This window comes from Parasteatoda tepidariorum, chromosome 12, assembly GCF_982258835.1.
Source record: "Parasteatoda tepidariorum strain Cologne lab strain chromosome 12, Ptep-v5.0, whole genome shotgun sequence".
Taxonomy (NCBI): domain Eukaryota; kingdom Metazoa; phylum Arthropoda; class Arachnida; order Araneae; family Theridiidae; genus Parasteatoda; species Parasteatoda tepidariorum.
This window is the reverse complement of record NC_141766.1, coordinates 36,365,103-36,388,185: the sequence shown is the minus strand read 5'-3', so window position 1 is coordinate 36,388,185 and position 23,083 is coordinate 36,365,103. Positions and strand designations below refer to the sequence as shown.

Sequence of the window (23,083 nt, the reverse complement as noted above, 5' to 3'; positions counted from 1 at the left end):
GAATAATTAATTAAAAAATTCCTCTCTCTGTACTAAAGTAATATTATTGTTCTTTGTTTACCGATCTTACGTTTTGCACTGGCAAGTAAAACTCAAAAGTTTTAACGTCGCTTTAATAGGAGTAGTAACGACGAGAAACAAAGAGTCGAAAATTTAAATTGCATGAAATTACTAATAATTAATTGAAAAGTGCTCTTCCACTCACTGTTTATTCCACTCACTTCCTTTCATTGTGCAAAAGTAATATTATTGCTCTTTGTTTACCGATCTTACGTTTTGCACTGGCAAGTAAAACTCAAAAGTTTTAACGTCGCTTTAATAGGAGTAGTAACGACGAGAAACAACGAGTCGAAAATTTAAATTGCATGAAATTACTAATAATAATTGAAAAGTGCTCTTCCACTCACTGTTCATTCCACTCACTTCCTTTCATTGTGCAAAAGTAATATTATTGCTCTTTGTTTACCAATCTTACGTTTTGCATTAACAATTAAAACTCGAGAGTTTTAATATCATTTAAATAGGAGTAGTAACTATGAGAAATAAAGAGTCGAAAATTTAAATTGCATGAAATTAAGAATAATTAATTAAAAAATTCCTCTCTCTGTACTAAAGTAATATTATTGTTCTTTGTTTACCGATCTTACGTTTTGCACTGGCAAGTAAAACTCAAAAGTTTTAACGTCGCTTTAATAGGAGTAGTAACGACGAGAAACAAAGAGTCGAAAATTTAAATTGCATGAAATTACTAATAATTAATTGAAAAGTGCTCTTCCACTCACTGATTATTCCACTCACTTCCTTTCATTGTGCAAAAGTAATATTATTGCTCTTTGTTTACCGATCTTACGTTTTGCGTTAACAATTAAAACTCGAGAGTTTCAACATCATTTTAATAGGGGTAGTAACTATGAGAAATAAAGAGTCGAACATTTAAATTGAAAGAAATTAGTAATAATTAAATCAAAAAGTGTTCTTCCATTTCTCCGACAAAGTATTGTGATTCGATTGAAGTTATGAAATTTTAATATTTTATAATGTAGATTTAAAATGTACAGTTAGATGGGTGGCATATCATTTTTTCTTAATTAATTAGTTAATTTCCCATCGTTTGAATTTAGTATGCTATTTACTTAGAAGACCAGATGAAAAGCAAATATTTTGTTTTAGCCTACAGATTTAATATAAGAAACATTAAGGAAACTAAAGTGTCTGAGAATACGCAATATCTGACATATAATACATAATGCTGCTTGGCGAGATGACAAATATGAAAGAAAAAATCAGTGCTGCAAGTGTATGCTTTTGGCTACGCCTTATAAGACAATATTCGACTGAGAAACACAACGCATAGCTGTATTTACCAGTAGTTTATGGGTTCTATTTTTTGCCGTCCACAAATGCACTTCACAAATCTCCTGACTGGTGATCACAGATTAACGAATTCATAACCTTCATCTCATGTCGAGAATTAGAAGATCATCTTTTCGCTGGTAAAATACTACTTCACTGTATCACACAGCCATTTTCTCTCCCTCCATCTTACTCACTAGATGGCAGCACTTCCTCTCTCAACTTATAAGGCAATTCTCAATTATTTCACACACTCCATTCATTAAAAGGGAAGCATAGCGTCAACATTTTATTTTGTAACAAGGTATTTTAGCTGTAAAATAAGAAGCACTGCTGTGTTAACCATCAGTTTAGGGGTTCTGTACTTTCTCGTGTCACCACTGGCACTTCACAAACCTCCCTAATTTTAATGTCAAAGGATAAACCATAAAAAGTAGTCCTGTTTTTCTTTTCATTGAAACTAGGTTTGCACTTTTTTTCATCAGCATAAACTCAAGTGTTAATTAAATAACAAGGAAGATTTGAAGTAAATTATAAAAGAAATCTTCCTTGTTATTAAAATTACCTTTCAGTACATGAAGAACAGATATTGTGGAGGATACGAAAGATTGAATACGGAGACACGGAAGCTTATGAAGCTTCTTCCCGAACTGAAGTGTAATTTAAAAAATAATGGAGGGTTCTTACGCAGGTTATAAGAAAAACACCTTCCTTGTTATTAAAATTATCCTTAAGTTTATGAAGATACAAAAAATAGCTTAAATTCTGGAAGCTTACACGGAGAAAGAAAATCTGTTGAAATTACCGTACTGTATGATAATGAAATTTTTGGTTAAAAAAAATAAGAAGAAAACATAATTCTGGTTAATAAAACCAAAATATATGGTATTTAAACTGCTCATCAGATAATTTTTCCGTTCTATTTGTAATGGTTTACCGGTAATTCTGGCTTTCAAAATTATAGTTCTCATTACCACGCATAAGTAGAAAATACAAAACTGAAAAGTAGATTTAAGCAAATAAATCATTTTTGTGCCATGCTCTAAAGTATCATGATAAAATTATTTTACTAAATTTAACAAATTTCATCTCATATTATAAAACCATATTTTATAGTTAATTTTATAAAAATCGTTACCAATGCGCTTCGGTAGAGTAAGAAACACAGTAAATTTTACCACATTCTTTTATTCCTGACCATACTTTTTTCTCATTGTATATCAGGTATAGAAAATACTATACAGTATATTATACATATTATGGTAGTGAATAACTTCAATTCATTTTAAACGTCTCAAATAACTCGCTTTGTAACTAAGTCAAAGTAACATTTTCCACTTAGTAGCATAATTTAAAGGCAGTTTCATCCCCCTCCTTATATCAATGATATGCTTTAATTCTTATAATAATAGTGGCTTGCAAATATTGATTTACTGTTCAATGAACTTTAACGCCTGGAATTTCTCAAGCGGCAAGGATGACAGATAATTCCATGGACTGTGCTGTATGTGATGCAGTTATAGATTTCTTCAAAATATGTGCGGTATATCGCAATTTTCAGGCCATTTTTTAAGCTAAAAATATTATGGAACACTTAATGAAAAGAATTTTTGTTTATTAACGTTTCACAGTGTTTGTATATCAGGTTTATTGAAATTAATTGTCCTATTAGCTTAGGATAATTACATTTATTTTAATAAAATAAAACTTACTATCTTATTCAATCACTGAGAAAAAAGAAATGAAAATTACCGCACTGTATGAAAATAACTTTTCTGGTAGGATAGAAATATAATTCTAATAATAAAACCAAATTATATAGTATTTATTAATCAACATTTTGTAATTTTTTATTCATATGGTAACGGTTCAACGGAAAATCTGGTTTTCAAAATTATAGTTCGTATTACCAAACATTTCGTAAGAAATACAAAACTGAAAAAAAATTTAAGCGAATAAATGGTTTTTTTATGCGGTACTTTACGAAATCATGATAAAATTACCAGATCTTACCATATTTACCAAATCTTATAACTTATTATAACACTATATTTTATGATTAATTTAACCAAAATCATTACCAAAGCGCTTCGGTAAAAATTACGGAACTTTTCGGTGTTCCCTTAAAGCCAGAAATACGGTAAATTTAACCATATCGACCATACTTTTTTCTTAGTGCTCTTAAGTTTAGCTCGTTTTCGTTATTTAATTAATAACTTTTTATATTTGTGAATACAAATAAAATGGAATAGGTACTATTTTGAAAAGAGCTAATCGTTTAACATTAGAAGAAACAAACATATAAGTTAAGACTAATCAATAAAACAAAAATTGTCTTACGGACGCACTGTAGGGAAAATTTGTTAAGTTTGATATGCTTGTCCAATTTGGTTAAAGCACATAAGTTTTTTCAAAGACGCTATGGGATTAAGAACTGTATTTTTTTAGTTCTGAAAAAACATATTTTTATCAACTTATAGGTTAAACATCAACTTCTTTGCAATCATGAAGTTTAATCACTTACACTAAACTTGTAACGATATATGTATTGGATAAATTTTACACGTGGTCTAAAATAAATTTTGGTGATTAATAATTTGAAATTTTTTATTATAAAATTAATATATTCCTTGACCCCAGGCATTTTATACGTTTTTACAAATATTAACGTTAAACAAAGAAATTTTGTGAATTAATACTGCGTATTTAATTTACGTCATTAATATTAATCCTAAATCCATTGCATAGAGTAAAATATAAACCTTAAGCATTAAAAAATCTCTAGAAGATACAGTTAAATGAATTAAAACTTACCAATCAAGTAAAAAAATCATTTGTATGGACTAATGAAAAACAAACCACGTCTTGAGAAAGCGTTTATGTTTATCTGTTCATTATTTGTAAATATGAAAATGGTATCCTTAAGAAATGTCCTTCATTCTCTAACACTCTAATTTATTCGTTATAAATTCACTCCACGTTCGGATAAAAACTAAAAAAACAACTTTCAGTTTCAACAGCTACAAGTCTATTCATAATACGATTAGTTGACCCTTAGAATCCTATTCATTCATTGTCGGTTAATTTCGTTAAACTAGTTTTTGGTAGATCGATTTATTTATTTACCTTGATTTTTTTCAAAATTAATTACATCTTTGGGTCTTAAATGCTCTTAAAACATTCTTCTTCTTGATATAATGTTTTAAATAATTCCAGGAACTTGAAATATTGAATAAATAAGGAAGAAATGCTTAAGAAACAGATAAGGAAAACTTAATAATTGTAAGGAAAATGCTGATTCTGATTTAAATGCTGATTTAAGTTAATGTAACCGCTATTACAAGAAGCATAGAAGTATGATTTAACATATTATGCTAAAGCCAACTGTATGTATAATGTCCCGTTTGTTTTTTAACATCAATTTATAAATGCATTTAATAGCAATAATTTCATTATATAAGAACACATTGAGAAAAAAAGTAGTCAAAACTGTTGCAATATAGTTAAATTTACAGTGTTTCTAAAAATATGGAAACACAAGAAAGCTCGGTAATTTTTACTGAAGTACTTTGGTAATGATTTTGGTAAAATTAACAATAAACTATGATTTTAAAATATGTGGTAAAATGCAGTATATGGGGTAAAATTTAGTAATTTTATCATGATATCTTAGAGCATGGCGTAAAATCCATTTATTCGGTTAAATTTGTTTCTAAATTTTGTATTTTTTACTAAATGTGTGGAATTAGAATAGTAATAATAATCAGATTAATAATTTTAAAAAACAGAATTTTCGGAAAATTGTTGCCATATGAACGGAAAAATTACCAAATTAATGGTTTAAATACCGTATATTTTGGTTTCATTATCAGAATAATGGTTTCTTACCAGAAATATCTTACCATATAATATGGAAATTTTACCAGAATTTTTCTAGTATAATACATTAACTTAAATAAGATTCAGCATTTTCGGGTTAAAATTACAATTTTTACTTTTCTTAACATAATGAAACATAGAAACACGCTTTAACATTTTATGCTAAAATCTTATGTCTCATCAGTTTTTTAAACAACAATATATCATATTAAATAAGGTACTTAAAATATGCTTCAATTATCCCAATTTTATTTGATCTTAAGAATTTGAAGACAAAAATTTAAAATCTAAATGCTCTGAACTGTTATAACCACTTAAATAAAACATAATTTTATTTTTTTTCTTCTATTCTATATAATGTCTAACGTTCGTAGATATGCGTTACTAAACATAAAGATGTAAAATTTTTAACTTTCAGAATAGAAATTAACTTATGTGGGATTAATGTTCAGTGAGACTCATCAGCGAACCTCAAATAGGTAACTCTTATTTTATAAGTATATATGATAATATAAGATATAAATATACGCTGTTAGAAATTTCAAAGAAAAAATTGATAAATAACAATTTATTGTTATTTTACCGTATTCGAGCAAAACAGTCAAATAACCGTAAATAAGATGATATTCAAACCCATTGATTCTCTTATTTAACTGTGAGATAACTGCTTTCAACTAATACGGTTAAATAAACAGATTTTTATCTCACCAACAACTCCCACCTCATGGAGTCACTTAGTTCCTTGTAGCTCGGTACATATTATAGCGAAGTAAGCTATGTGTGTCAAGCTCATGACCGACTCAACGTGAGTTCGTGTCTTAGCGTTGAAACCACAGTATTTCCTCTTGATAAACCACAAACTAACAACAAAGCCCATTTCTTAACGAGAACCATAGTTTCTATGTTCATTTATTTCTTTTATGGTTTTGAAACCATGCTAGTTGTAAATGGTTAAAAAGCCTTATAGTTTTGTATTCATGGCATTTTAACCATAATAGTTGTAAACGGTTTCAAAACCATGAAGGTAAAAAATGCTCTTTGCAGTAAACTTAATTGGATGAACAGACTGCTGCCGGTTTTTTACCATAATTTTAGAATAAGAATTCGAATAGCGTAGCACCCTTTGAAGGAAAATTGATTTATCGTTTAACCGTAACACTGTGTAAATTTTTTGTAATCTTAATAAGGTGTTAAATTGAGCCATATTTCTGCAATCAGATTTAAGATGATTTAATTTGGATGATTTAAAATACCTCAATATAGCATCACATTAACGCTGTAGCAAATTTGCGTGTTAATATGGTTCAGCACTCTTTAAAATTTCTAATATTAAGAAATGAGTCATGATGGCTCTAGAGATAGAGTATTTGCTTCCCAATGAGGTGACCTTGGTTCAAATCTCAGTGGTGGATATTTAATACGAATTCTTTTCCCGGCTGCTAACTTACAATCCAGTGGGAGTGGGTTGTGAAAAGCCACAGGGCCTGAAAAATCACCTCCCGGCTAGCACTGACACAGTGCTGACGTAAAATATTCTGAATGGTATACGGATCATGGATTAGAATCCTCTTGTCGTCGGGTTAACCATGGGAGGTTTTTGTGCTTTTCTTCTCCGTGTAACGCAAATGCACGTTAGTTCTATCAAAAAGTTCTCCACGAAGTCCAGTTTGTTCGAATGCTTGATCCAGGTGTTCCCTTGTCTTTTGGGTTGGGTTCAAAATTACAAGGTTACGAAGTTGAACATTAATAGTCGTGAACTCGACTTGGGCCGGCTGTTCAACACCGGTTATAAAATAAAATCTGAAATAAAATAATGTGAAATAGGCATGCACAGTTTGATAATTTTAAGATATCTATGATACCTATGATACTTTCATAAAGTTCATAATATTTTGAATGTCAACAAGATGTCTATTAGTTCAATGCTCTACAACTTAAGAATTACTATATTCTTTCTATAGATAGGAACCTTATTTCCTTATTTATACCAGATGGAGTTGTATGGGGTTTTATTAAGTAGCGTCTAAACAACTTACGATACCCAGACATCACTTTCATAACTAAGCAGTACAAAATATTAAGAGCGTGGATGCAGACTTCAGTGGACACCCTACGTACCCTAACGAAGTTTTGCTTGTTGTTGGTTATTTTGCTTGATAAAAATTTAATAAAATGAAATTAAATAAATCATATCAAATTAAATATCATCAGGCAATTCTATAGCAAAAGTAATTTTAGTCAAAGCACTTATTTCTTCTTCCTTTCTTAATCAACAATTATTTGCTTTGCTATTTGGAATAGTTTTTAAAATACTTCAATTAAGTTATGTGAAAATTTTGTGATGCCTATATTTAACTGGAAATTATGCTATGCTTGGTGTTACCAATTATTTCATTATTGAGAACTTAATCAAAAGTTCTGATTATGCTCCCGATAATACTTAAAAAAAACTAATTAACAATCTTAAGAAATCCCTAAAATACTCTTTTAAGTAGATCTTATAACTAATTTTTTTTCTAAATAAGTTAAGAATTTTTAAGTAAACATTTCGATTGTATATTGTCATTCATTTTTTTTTCTTTTGTACATTATCATTCATTTTTTATATACAATCATTCATTGCTAGTTTTGAGTTAAAGCATTATTTATATGCTATGAACTTGATTCACGTTTAAAACCATGTGTAAATTATCATTCATTTTTTCAATTAATCATGCATGATCATTCTAAAAATGTATGATCATAATAAATTAACTTATAATGATATGCTATAAATTTAATTTAATTTAAATTTTTAACTAAGTGTAAATAATCATTTACTTCCTCAAATGATCATATATGATCATTCATTTTTTGAACTCAATGCTGCTACTAGTTTTAAATATAAGTATTAGTTAAATGCTATAAATTTTATTTAATTCCCGTTTCAAAACTATGTGTAAATGATCAGTCATTTTATCAAATAACCATAAATGATCACTCTGCAAATATTTAATTATATTAAATTAATTTAGTATATAGATATGCTATAAATTTAATTTAATTTATTTTAAATTAAACTATGTGTAAATAGTTATTTAATTCGTCAAATGATCACATATGATCATTCATTTTTTGAACTCAAAAGCTTATGCTAATTATAAACTTAAACATTATATGCTATAAATTTAATTTAATTCATGTTTTAAACCCTGTATAAACTCTGATCATTGATCAATTGGTTTGTGCTTCATAATCACGCAAACTTCCTCATTAAAATGCGTGTCTCTAAATATCATAGTAAAATAAAACACTTTCAGCAAATTAATTAGTCACAATGCTCAAAGCAATATCCATTTATTTCCTTATGAATTAAAGGAATGGCTAACGATGCTTAAAGGACAAATTTCTGAATAAATTAAACGTGTTAGAAAAAATACAATAGAATAATTATTTATAAACGTAATTATTTTTCAGATCCATGAATTACTTAAAACTTGTGAAAATATGCAGATAATGAATTATGTGTTGTTCAATTATTGTCTAATTTCGTCATTTATAAACAGAGTAAACATTTTTGGGTGTAGTATACTAATGTTAAAGAATAAAAATATGACATTCATATTTCTTTTAATTAATAGGCAAAAAATTAATATTTCTGTGTTATAGAGTTTTAAATTGAGAAAAAATAAGCTGTTTTAGCACAAACGATTTAAAAATATCCTGCTTAACCAATTTGGTACTAATTTTCTTATTTTGGGAACTATTATTTTTCTCAAGAAGACTTTAAAAAAATCTTTGCTAGTAGCTTAATTATTTTATTTTTAGAATTTATGTGGAAAAAAATAATTCATTCCTATTGTAATTTATTAATAATACAAATTTATTTTTACTTTGATCTGGAATTGCAAGAATAATTTTGTTACTGTGATTTTAAAAATTGAATTGGTTACCAAGATTAAGAAATTCTAATACTACTAAGTTCAATTACTACCACTTCCAGTTTTTACAAAGAGTTACTTTTCTTATCACTAAAAAAAATTTATTTCCTCCCATTGTCCAGGTAATGGGTTAAATTCTATCGAAGTCTTTTAAATGTAAGATTTCATTCTATATTCCAGCAAACAAAAACCCTTAAATAAAGTAAAGCAACTACTTATAAGACCACAAATAAAAATTGAAATAAAAGTAGATTTTTAGAATAAATTTTTATCACTGAGAAATCAGTACTAAGAAAAAAAGGATGGTCAAAATTACCCAAAATATGGTTAAATTTACTATGCTTCTGGCTCTATGGGAACACCAAAAATCTCGGCAATTATTCCCCAAGAACTTTGGTGATGACGTTGGTTAAATTAACAATAAAATATTTGCGTTATAATAATTGTTAAAATTTGGAAAATGTGGCAGAATTTTATAATTTTGTTATGATTCCTTGAAGCATGGCATTAAAACCATTTTTCGGTTAAATTTGCTTTTTTACTTTGCATTTTTTACTAAATGTTTGGAAATATGAACTATAATTTAGAAAAAAAAAGTTACCGGTAAACTGTTTTCCCAAATGAACGGAGAAATTGCCACATGCCAAGTTATAAATACCATATGTATCGGTTTTATTATCAGAATTTTGTTTTTATTTTACCAGAAGTGCCATTTTCATACAGTACTGTAATTTTACCAGAATTTTTTTCTCTGAGTACAAAACAATCTTTATTAATTATTCTTTCTTTATATTTTCGCAAAAAGAAATTCCTAACAAAATATTTTCTCTTCTGTTTATTGTTGCCTAAAATGTAAATAATTTCTTAGAAACTTCGAGAAAATATTTGAGCCAACCAAATTTCAATTTTTTCTTCTGATCACTGTTTAAAATACTCAGACACTAGAAACAAACAAATAATTACAGTAAAAGTATATTCGTTTTATCTCGAACAGAATTTTCATAAACAAGAAAAAGCATTGAATATTCCTGAATTATTATGAAATAAACTACGCAATACTGAGAAAGAAACGCTGATAATCAATTCGACTCTGTTCCATCAATTTTGAACTCTGTTGATTGAAAGTGCATTTGAGTGCAAATGACTATATTAGGAAACCCTCTTCCGCCTTACACTTAATGATCACTTTTGAATGACGTTTACTTTTTATCAGGTTTATTAGAATAATAACATTTGCTTTCTAAATTGCTTTCAATGCTTATAAAACAAACGAAAGAAAATGTTTTATTTGCTTCGCAATTTATTGCCTGTGTGTACATTGATCTCAAAAACCTATTGCAATAATTTTTGTCGGAAAACAAATACATACCTGCGCAGATTCTTTGTATGAATATTTAAAGTCTGATTGATTAAAATAGGTATGGAAACAATTTTTTTTATTGAATTTGGTTTTTTATCTTGAAGCATATTTTAAAGATTATTTTTTAAAAATAGATTTCTACAATGAGTATTTTATCTACAATGCGTCATTGTTTTTAAATTCCTTTCCACGTCACTAATTAATAATTAATTATTTTGTTAAATGACAAAAATTCCTCTTGTGTAAAGTATTTATTAGTGTGGTAAAATGATACGTATTAAACTAAGTCAGCAAAAGTATCATTGATATATTTTCATATCTAAAAGGGAAAAAATTATGGTAAAATTACCATACTAAATGAGAATGACATTTCTGGTAAAGTAAAGTAAATTAAAAAAACATGTTTCTGGTTTTAAAATATGCGGTATTTAAACTATTCATTTAGTAATTTTTTCGTTCATATGGTAACGGTTTACCGGAAGTTTTGGTTTTCAAAATTATAGTTCTTGCTACTACACATTTCATAAAATATACATAACTGAAAAGTAAATTTAACAGCATAAGTAGATTTTGTGCCATGATAGATTTTGTGCCAAACTATATATACATAAAAAAAAGTAATATTAACTTAAGATAACGATTATTTCCTGCAAACCAGTGTAATCAGACCATTGCAGCAACAACGTGTTAAAAAACGTTCCATATCCTTAATCAAAATGGCGCCAAATTCCAGACAATACTTCTCAACAATAGTTCCAATAGCTTTTATTTCCAGTAGAAGTGCCTCGTAATTGATAGCAATGGAATCATAAAGAAACATAACTCAGGCGCAGAAAGAACTAAGATTCCCTCACTATTCCTGATTTAAGGCCAAAGGACACGCCAATGTCATGCATTCAAAGCATGCCACTGACTCGATTTTTTCAACGAAGGATGAACTCTGGAGTATTAAATCAGCACAAGAGTAATATGACAACTCGTGATAACACTTAACATGCATAGGTCATCTAAACAGATCTACTGGAGAAAAATTTTCTTCACTTTTTTTGACTCGAACAGATTTCGGGTCTCGTGTGACTATTTCGAACCAATATATCACTTTTAAATGGAGTGAACTTTAATAACCAGTTTTTGTTCAGATGAAAGCTTTAAAAATAAAGAAAATTTAGAGTATTTGAAGCATTAAATTGCATAATTTTTACGAAATTCACTTATTATTCCAACAATGTAATAAAGGTATTTTAGAGATTTTGAACTAAATAAAAACGAAAGATTTTCTTCACATTTCCTTAGACTCGTACAGATATCAGGTCTCGTATATTTCGAAAGAAAATATCACTTTCAAATGAGGTAAACTTTAATAACCAATTTTTATTTAAATGGAACCTTTAAAAATAAATAAAATTTGGATTAAAGTGTTAAATTACATACTCTTTATGATATTTATTTATTATTCCTACAGTGTAATAAAAAAGTCCTTTTAGAGAATTTGAGAAAGAAAACGCATTCTATCAGAGAAAGTTTTTTCGTGACATTTTTTCAAACTCGTACAGATTTCAAGGTCTCGTGTAACTCAAACAAACATATTACTTTTAAATGGAGGGAACTTTAATAACAAGTTTTGTTTAGATTAAAGCTTAAAAAATAAAACAAATTAGACTATTTGAAGTGTTAAATTATATAGTTTTTAAGAGATTCATTTAATATTCCAAAAGTGTATTAGAAAGTATTTTAGAGAGTTAGAGAATAAAAACGAAAGTTTTCTTCACATTTTTTTAAAACTCGTACAAATTTCAGGTCTCGTGTATTTTGAGCAAAAATATCACTTTTAAATAGAGTGAACTTTAATAACCAGTTATTGTAAAGATGAACGCTTTAAAAATAAATAAAATGTAGGGTATTTGGAGTGTTAAATTAGATAACGCGTGATTAATTTATTATTTTAATAGTGTAATAAAAGGTATTTAAGACAATTTGAGAATAAAAATGAAAGTTTTTCTTCACATTTTCTTTGACTGGTACAGATTTTTGATCTCGTGTATTTCGAACGAAAATATTTCTTATAAATGAAATGATAAACAATTTTTATTTAAATGGAAACTTTAAAAGTCAATAAAATTTTGATTAAAGTGTTTAATTACACAATCTTCAAGAGATTTGTATATTATTCCAACACTGAGGGAAAAAAAGAATGGTCAAATCTATCAGAATATGGTAACATTTACCGTAAGACACCAAAAAGCTGGGTAGTTTTTACCAAAGCTTTTTGTTAATGATTTTGGTTAAATTAACCATAAAATATTGTGTTCTAACATGTGATAAAATTTTGCAAAAGGGTAAAATTTGGTAATTTTATCATGATTTCTTAGAGACTGGCATGAAATCCATTACTCGGTTAAATTCACTTTACAGTTTTTTTATTTTTCTCTATATGTTTGGTAATACGAACTACAATTTAAAAAACCAGTATTTCCTTTAAACCATTCAGAAAAAATTACTAAAGGAATGGTTTATAAATATCATATATTTTGGTTTTATTACCAGAATTATGTTTGTTTGTTTTATGTTATTACCAGAAATATCATTACCATACAGTACGTTAATTTTACCAGAATTTTTTTTCTCCGCAAACAGTGAGAAAAAGGATTTTAAAGAATTTGAGAAAGATTACGTATTCTTTCAGAGAAATTTGTTCGCAACACTTTATAACTGGTACAGATTTCGTGTCTTAAAAATAAAGCATCAAGCTTAAATGAAATGGACTTAAATGACCAGTTTCAGTTTAAATGGTAGTTTTGAACATAAATGAATTTGGATTTTTAAAAAAAACATAATTATAACGATATTTATTTATTATGACTTTAAATGTAATGAGTAAGCTCATTATACAAAGCGTATACATGCAAAAAAAATGATTTGAGAATAGAAAACCGATTTTAAAATTAATATTTTGAAGTAAAATATTTTCCAAGGTTTTTCCTTCAAATGTTTTAGACTCGTATAGATTTCGGGTCCCGTGTATTTTGAATGAAAATATGAGGTCTAAATGAAGTGAACTTAAATAATCAGTTTTTGTTTTAATGGTAGTTTTAAACATAAATGAATTTGGATTATTTCGATTTCTTAAAAATACATAATTATTACGATATTTATTTATCATGACATCATTGTAGTCAGTAAGCGTATACGTACAAAAAAAATTGATAAAAGAAAACAGAATTTAAAATTATTATTTTGAAGCAAATGATAAAGGTTTTCCCTTCAAATGTTTTAGACTCGTATAGATTTCGGGTCTGATGTATTTTGAATAAAAATAACTGTGTGATGCATAGAACTTTAATAGCCATTTTTTGTTTGGATGAAAGCTCTAAAAGTTGAATTGTTTGAATTGCTTGAATTGTTTGAATTGTTTGAATTGTTTTAAGTTTTTAAAATTATGTAATCGCTATTATTTTCGTTATAATAAAAGAGGCACTTAAGGCAAGTAATTTAGAGGTATTTGGAGGTATAAAAAAATACATTAATAATTTTATGTTAAAATTATTTATAGACTAATTATTTTATTATTAATTTAAAATTATTTTATTTCAAAAATGAGTAAGTACAAAAAAAAATTCATATTCATCTATTTTTATATTTTCATATGCATATATTTTTAGAAACTTTTTCTTAATACTTTTTTTATTTTCTACTTTTTTATTTTCTTAATACTGTTTATTACTTTATTTTTTTTATGTATACGGTAGCTATTTTTATGCTGAAATTATTTATAGACAATATGAAAGAAATTGGTTTGGCAAAATCCAAACCAATATTCATTGAATTCTTTCATAAACCTTTCCTTAGCACAATTTTATTATAACAAAACACAGCAGTCATTTTTACGATAAAATTATTGAGCGCATCTAGCTGATTTTACAACTCACATTTTTGAAAATCTGGAACTTCTTCCGTTTATTTGAACTAATTTTATAGTTATTTATTCATGAGTAACAGTTTGCTGCATAAATGCGTTGTATTTATAAATAATTCCAGAGCAAACTGTAATTGATTCTAATTTTAGAATCTCAGAACTTTCCTTAGTTTGTTTTTATATTATTGGAAAAAAACAAAGAAGCATATGCAATTGGGTGATTAACTCTTTCTTTCTTCTGACCCAGTTACTATGTTTCACTTCTAAAATTTAATACCATTGATAAAATTAACAAATAACAAGTTACTGGATCATATATAAAATTTGTGAATGATATATGGATTTTGATATTAGAATTTTTAATACATTAGCTTATTTAATTTAAAACTAGGTTTTTAAATTTAAAATTATTTAATATAATAATGTTTGGTTGAAAATCATTGGCAGGATAATATTTTCCACACCATTTATTCAGTTAAATAGGGTCAATAGCGACTAATGTGACTATTTAATATATTAGACTATTTAAATCTTCAGACAATTGAATTTTGAGCTATGTTTTTAAATATAGAATTATTTGATATAATAATGTTTCGTTGAAAATCCTTAGCAGGTTTTCATTTTTTCTCAAATGGTTAATAAACCATTTATTCAGTTAAATAGTGTCAATAACGGCAAGTATAAGACAGTTAAAATTATGAAACTAATGTGTGACACGTTCAAGAAACACTCTTATTTTTGACCTAGTTATTGTGTTTGACACCTGATACTTAGTGCTCTTGATAAAATTATCAGATAGCAAAATATTGAATCGTATGTAAGATTTATTAATGGCATGTGGATGTTTCTCTTGGCATCTGGCAGACCATATTAGACTATTTAATACATTAGATTATTAAATTTTTAATTATGTTTTTAAAAATAAAATTATTTGATACAATAATGTTTGGTTGAAAATAATTAGCAGGCTCATATTTTGCCCAAGCTATTAACAAAGCATTTATTCAGTTAAATAGAATCAATAAAGGCTAATATGAAACATTGAAAACAATGAGTCTAATATGAGACTTAATGAGTCTAATATGAGTTGATGAAACTGTCGGTTCATAAAATGGTGAAATAGGGTTATAATAAATTACGTAAATAAAAAATAATACTATTTAAACATTTAAAATAATGGGACTAATGCGAGATACGTTGTAAAACGGCGAATTTTTATAATAATAAAATAGAGTTTGTAATTATTTTATAAGAAATGTATCGTGCCGCGACAAATATGAAGTATTTAAAATAATGAGACAAATGTGAAACACGTTGAAAAACTACTCAATTCTTTATTGTAATTAAACAGGGTTTGCTGTTATTTTATAAGAAATTTATCATACTGTTTATATTCAGAGCGATTCATTATAAAATCTATCGTGGCTAATATGAGACATTTAAAATAACCAGAGACACGCACAAAAAAGGACATTTTTTGTACTAACCAAACAAGATTTGTACTTATTTTGTATGAAAAAAAACATTAGAGAAATAAGAAAATAAAGTCTATTCTTACATTAAATTAAATTTAAATAATGTTTTCGTGAATTTTCACAATGCCGGATTTGTATACTTCTCCTGGTATCTGGCAAATCATTATACCATAAATTGCAAGAATAAAATATTTACTAGAAAACAAGTCATAAATGAATTGTTCAAATATCGATTATTTTAGTTTAATTTACTAGAAATTATAATTTTCCTTCCTTAGAATGTCATTACCATATACAACGATAAGTTTACCATAATTTTTTTCTCCATGTAGAAATATGTTTTTGTCCCTGTTCAGAAGCACCCTATCTTTCAAATAGAATTATAATTTAAACATTATGAAACTCATAAATCTCTCAAATTAACAAACAGAAAGATGACCTCTGTTTGCTGATAGATAAATGCTTCTAATAAATATTTTCAGTAAAAATAAACTATGAATTACAAATATTTTAAGACCTCGAAAAGTTGTTTTTAGAGTGTGTCTAAAAAATGATTCAAAATATTAAAAACATTAAAAGCCTAACTGAAATGCCATTTACCTGAATTTTTCAAATTGCATGAACGGATTTTTGCGTGATAAATGCACTAAATTTTAGCCCTGTGGATATTTGAGAATTTCTCAAAATATCTGAACTACTTTAAAAATCTTATAGATCATGTTACTTATTCAAAATCTTACAGATCATGTAATTCTCATATAACCTAATTAGATATAAAAATGCGTACATAATCCCTATTTTAATTATTTCCCAAAGAAAAACGTTGCTATTTCCAAAATTAAACTTTATTTTGTTTAGTAGAATGCATTTAAAAATTTATTTTCAATTTTTAAAAAGAAAAAAATTTGCATGAAATATTTAATGCTTCCAATTATTTTTAATTTCATTACATAAATTTAAATCATTTATCTTTCTGAAATCAAGTAGTGTGCCACATTACCCAAATCTTCCCTATTTTACACTCGTGCTTACACATTAGCGATGGTAAATCTCTTTGCTAAGTACAATTTATTTGCTTCATGAATTCCACAATGAAGATTATTAATTATTAATCGTTATTTCCAAAATAGAACTTCATCTCGTTCAGTAGAATTTACAGAAAAACTCGCTGCAATTTTAAAAAAGTAAAACAACGTTTGCGCGAATCATTTAAAGTTTAAAATTATTTTTGATTTTATTATTTACATTTAAATCATTCATATTTCTGAAAGTAAATTAGTATGCCACATTACCCAAATTTTCTCTACTTCTCACTCGCGTTTACACATTACCGAGAGTAACTCTCTTTGCTAAGTGGAATGCATTTATTTCAAGAGTTCCACTATCAAGATTATTAATTATTAATCGTTAGGTCAAAAATTAAACATTATTTCATTCAGTAGAATGTATATTAATTATTAATCGTTAGGTCAAAAATTAAACATTATTTCATTCAGTAGAATGTATTGAAACACTTATTTTCAATTATCAAAGAGCATGAAAAATGTTTGCGTGAACCATTTAAAGTTTCTAATTATTGTTAATTTTATTTTATTGTTTACATTTAAATCATTCATATTTCTGAAAGTAAATAGTATGCCACATTACCCAAATCTTCTCTATTTCTCACTCGTGCTTACACATTAGCGATAACAAATCTCTTTGCTAAGTGCAATGAATTTACTTCATGGATTTCACTATCATTGTGGAGGTATAAAATCTAATTGGCTATTAAAACTTTCTTATCAAGCGAAAGTTATCAATCAGCTTCAGCATCTATCATTGAAGTTGGGCAATGAATTCTATATCAATATCTTAATCGCTTATCAGAATTTTGGAAAAAAATTTCTTAATTCCTGCTGCCACCCAGCGTCAAATAGAGTTGTAAATTTTCCACAACAGCTTAATTTTAAAAAGGGAAGCAAATTATAGAGCATAATAGACTTTAAAATGTCTGACAATGCACATAGAAAAAGCTTTCGGTAAAATTACCGCACTATATGATAATGAAATTTATGGTAAAAGAAACTATAGTTCCAAAATATACGGTGTTTAAACTATTCATTTTTTAACTTTTCCGTTCATATGGTAACGGTTTACCGGAAATTATGGTTTTCAAAATTATAGTTATTATTACCACACACTAAGTAAATTTAACCGAAAATATGGTTTTAATGCCATGCTCTAAAGTATTATGTTAAAATTACATAATTTTACCACATTTACCAAATATTATCACAAATTATAAAACCACATTTTTTGTTAATTTGACCAAAATCATTAGCAAAGAAATTCGGTAAAAATTACTGAGATTTTTAGTGCTCCCATAGAGCAAGAAATACTGTAACTTTTTCCATATTCTTCTAGTTTTTCCATACTTTTTTCTCATTGTGGTATAGAAAAAGCATTTATTAAGTATTATAATAAACACAGATATAATTTTTGGCATCTCGATTGCTTGAATTGTCTTTAAAGGACCAGAATTTGCATTATGCGAACAAACGAAATGAAATTTGGAATTATTGGCGATTTTACGCTAAATTTTTAAATTTATGTTTATTTGCATTTATTTTTTATTAATAAGACACATACAAGGTGTCAGTGAGCGAAAAAACATGGTTTCCGATTTTAAGAATGTGTGAAATTTATTTTTATGAAACTTAAATACAGTCAGACTTAATTTTTAAAAAAAACGTATTAAAACCTTATAAACAGAAAAAAGTTTTTTTATGTTTAGGTAATTTTGTCGCTCTATTTTTTCTCCATCAAGCATGACTGACATTTTTTTTAAAAAATATTAAGTTTGTTTTGTTAGAAATCAGTAAAGAAAATTATTAATTTATACCTTTTTCATTATTTTAGAGTTTATTGAGTTATTGAGAAAAATTGATACTGATACTAATTGTTGAGAAAAATTGATACTGACAACGAAACCTTTATGGATTTCTTTATTTCAGAACTATTTATGAACAAAAAACCTTATGAACCAAAAACCCTTATGAACAAAAAACCCTTATGAACAAAAAAGACCTTATGAATACAAAAAAAAGTTTTATTTTGAGATAGGAAATTTTGTTGCTCTATGTTTTCTACATTAAACATAACTGACACTTTAAAAAAATGTGCTTGTTATGTTAGAAATCCGTAAAAAAAGTATTTATTAATGCCTTTTTCATAGTGGTAAAGTATATAATAGTCGAGAAAAATTTATACTGACAATCAGAATTTTATGTTTTTTTTTTTAATTTCAAAGCTAGTTCGATATACTCTCAATAAATAATTATTTAGATTGCATGTGCATTTAATTTGATAAATGGTATTTATTCCCCGCTAACAATTCTCTCTTATTGTTTCAATACGTATCGGTAAAAATCAAAACTAAAGAAATAAAAAGAAATGCATTATTAAAACTTAAGTCCAAAGCAAATTCTTCTAGTGTTTCATTTTGATTTGGAATTTTTTTTCTCCAATTTCTGAGAACATTTAATTTTATAATATAGAAATCATATGTCATCTCCATTCATAAGAATCTAACCAAATTTTTAAATATTTTAATAAAGTAAGTCACAGTTACGGAACAGTTACTTAAGTCTACTAAGTGATTGACCCATTTTGAACTGTAAAAGAAAACTCGGTTTAAGTTAATGATGCGCAGCTTTGCTGCATTGTTATTAGAAAAGCAATATACATAGTGTTAAAAATAGCTCCAAATTTCACCACTATGCGGCGTTAGTGTCATTGCTCTAAACTTAATGAACCATACAGGAAACAACATGGTCTAGCCTCCCTTTCACCGGATTTGACTCTTTGTGATTTCTTTCGGTGCGGGCTCTTGAAAGAGGAAGTGTCCCAACAAAAGACCCAAACTCTAGAGGACATTGAACATTACGTTTCTAGTGCATGTGAGTCCATTTCGACTGAGACATTGTAGCGCGTAAGTGCAAATTTTGTTTTGAGACTACTGCTTATTATTACTGCAAAAAGTGGATATATTGAAAGCATTGTTATTTAGCTATTGAGGCACCGTCGCCCCCTAGTCGAATAATTTAGAACTATTTTTAACTTTACGTAATTTTTGCAAAGAGTTTCTTTGAATTACAAATATAACTATCTAAATACATGACATTTATCTAGTTGATTTTCACTAATTTAATCAACTTAATTTTCAACAATCTTTTACTAAACATTTTGTTGTTGTTTCCTCTCTTAACTATCAGCATCATCTTACTTTTCAATTGATGACCATAATTGATGAACCCAGTAACGGTATAAAAAGAATTTTCTTAATCTAGGAAAATACTATTTTAGTTTGAATCATTTTGGATAATTTTTTAAAGTTCTATTTATAATTTACTGAAAAAATTGGTTTCCTTATTTGTGTAATTTGGACTTAAAAAATCGAAATATGATTCAATAAATATGATTATCGTGGCAAATATAACCGTAATGTTCAGCTAAAAAAACATCCGAACTAAAACACTTCGTTTGAATAGTTTCAAAAGTATATTTTTAAGAAAAACAAATTACTTGAAAATTTTTGTTTTGTTTTTTTACTGCTGTAGATGAATACAGAATATGTTTAACTCATTCATGGAATTATACTTTAGGGTACCTATATCGTTGTAAATAATGCTTTTTAATTGTGCTGTTTAATTCATGCTGCGGCGCATACAGAATTTGTTTTATTCATTCATAGAAGTGTTATACTTTAGGGTGTCTATAAAATTATAGATAATGCCGTTGAATAGTGCTGTTTAGGTAAAGCTGCAGACGCATCCAGGATTTATTTAACTCATTCCTAGAAGTGTTATGTTTTGGGGTGTCAATAACTATGTAGATAATGGTGTTTCATAGCTCTGTTTAGGTACTGGATCTGTTAACTGTAGGAGGGTATAGAATTTGCTTAACCGGATTTATAGAAGTGTTATGCTTTAAAAAATTGACTACATTATATTTCCACAATTTCATACTATGCAACAAAATAGTAATCAAACTTTTCAGTCGAAAACAAATTATTTTTCTTGGAGAAATGATTCAAATCTAAGGTAGCTTCAATATTACTGAAGGAAAAAGCAAGAATTAATCATTAATATTCATTATTGTTTCTAAATAGACTATTGAAGTTTTGAAAAAAAAAACTAGAAAAGGTTTAAAGTTATGTACCGAAAATGACAAATTTCTTTCAGGTGACACTTTATTATCTTTGCAAACAAATAAAGCTAAAATTGTTCATAACAATGATTTCTACCCAAAAATAAATTTTGACCCAAAAATAATCATGAAATATGATAAAAAAAGAAAAACCTAAAATGACAACAAGAGAACAATGCAAAAATTTTATCGATATAAAAAAAATTGCTGAACTTGACAAGTATCCGTAACTGTACTAATGAGTCAAGGTCATTATAGGAGAATTTAGATTTTCTATTTATCCCATGCAGTTATCTAATCGTTGATATTGAAGTCTAAACTTTTTCAAACCAGAAAAAGAGCCATTTGTATACGGTACAAGATAAAGCAGGAGGAAAATCTTGTAATATGAAAACGAACATCAAATCTTTATCTTAATTCTGACCATAAACTTAACGGTTAATTCAATGAACAGACTGCTGCCAGTTATTAAACTGTAATTTTAGAATGAGAATTATATCAGTGTAAGAGCAAACTCTGAAGCATGCTTTACACACAGAACACTGCCAAAACATTACATATTTATGTTATGTTCAAAGAAATCACCACAAAGGCTTTTTTGCGTGTAAATAAAAATGTCATTATTTACAATGCAAGCAGAAACCAGTTGGTAAAAGTATCGTTCCTCATGTGATCAAAATTTGCACACTCTCAAAAAGTCAGTTCAATGTTGAACCATAATATCAATACCCTAAACCAGTGGTCGGCAAAGTGCGGCTCCGGAGCCGCATGTGGCTCTTTGGCTCCTTAAGTGCGGCTCTGGCACAAATATCCACGGAAGGCGCAATAATATTTCCATTAAAAAAACTTAGTAAGAAAAAAATTACATCTTATTTTGATAAATTAAAATTCTTCTATACATAAATCGAGAACATATATAATTTTTTGTTTAAGTTAAAAGATAGATAGGTAATTAGAATTTTATATTGTTGTAAAAATACGTAACGAACATCGAGTTTAATTTTATTAATTTTCGTAAACGTAAACGCAAACCATGTACAAGCTACCGGCTTAAATTGTTCGTATGTTTTCGGCGTACTCCGGTGTGATACAAAGGTACCACAAGCATGCGCGCATACTTTTTCTAAAGTAGTGGGGGTACAAATTGGCTTAAAATTAAAAACAACATACAAACCTGACTTACTCAAACTTTCCAAGGAGATGCAAGCACATTGTTCGCATTAATAAATATTTATTAAGTATGAAATTTAGTTTTATTTAGTGTACTACTTATTTAATGTAATAAAAGTTTACTAAACAAGCAGATTTGGCTCCTAATTTTTTTTAAAAATTGCTGTAATGTTCATATTTGGCTCTTTGGCTAATAAGTTTCCCGACCGCTGCCCTAAACCATAATACTGTGCAAATTTCCTGCAACCTTTATAAGGCGTTAAATTGAACTATGTTTGCGTTCAATCTAAGTCATAGTTTCGTGTAATTACGTTTAGGAAGTACGATAATATTTTCAACATGCATTACTCCCTTTTAGATTTAAAACATCGAGAACATTTTAGTAGTATCAGTGACATGTATTCTGTGAATGTGAAATGGATTAAAGCAGTGCTATAAACATGGCCCTGCAAACCATGTTTGGTGGCACTAAATTATGAAATAATAAGAAAAACTAGCATAACCTCTTTGTGAGTTGAAAAAAAAAATTTGTAACAAATAAGTAGAACACAAATAATTTTAAAATTTTGAAATTAATATAATATCATGTTTTCTAATTGTATATATGTACTTGTAGTTTGATATTTGTAGATACTATATAAATATGTGGCATGCTTTACTACTGAAATATGCATAAGATTTTACTGATTTTCTAAACTAATCAGTTCATTATTAAATTAGTGCAACGAATTGTATTTCATTGTGTAATTAATCTCATTTATTAAGGTACAGGGTATCTTTATTAATTAAATTGAAAAATTATAGTCGCGTTAAAATATTAAAT

General features: G+C 27.4%; 1 protein-coding gene across 4 annotated transcripts in view; it reads right to left on the bottom strand.

The window, feature by feature from the left end:
- LOC107455119 (glycerol-3-phosphate acyltransferase 1, mitochondrial) overlaps positions 1-23,083 on the bottom strand; it is a 112,757-nt gene that overhangs the window by 69,090 nt on the left and 20,584 nt on the right. The window contains exon 1 of one of the 4 annotated variants that reach the window (XM_071188270.1): positions 17,548-17,726. The exons of 2 other annotated variants lie outside the window; for them this stretch is intronic. Coding sequence is in view for 1 of the 2 variants with exons in the window: in XM_071188265.1 (XP_071044366.1) it covers positions 4,168-4,187 (20 nt within the window). In the remaining variant the exon portion in view is untranslated. Of the gene's footprint in view, positions 1-4,167; positions 4,390-17,547; positions 17,727-23,083 lie in introns of those variants that run through there. One more of the 4 variants, XM_071188265.1, reaches the window with a different exon arrangement.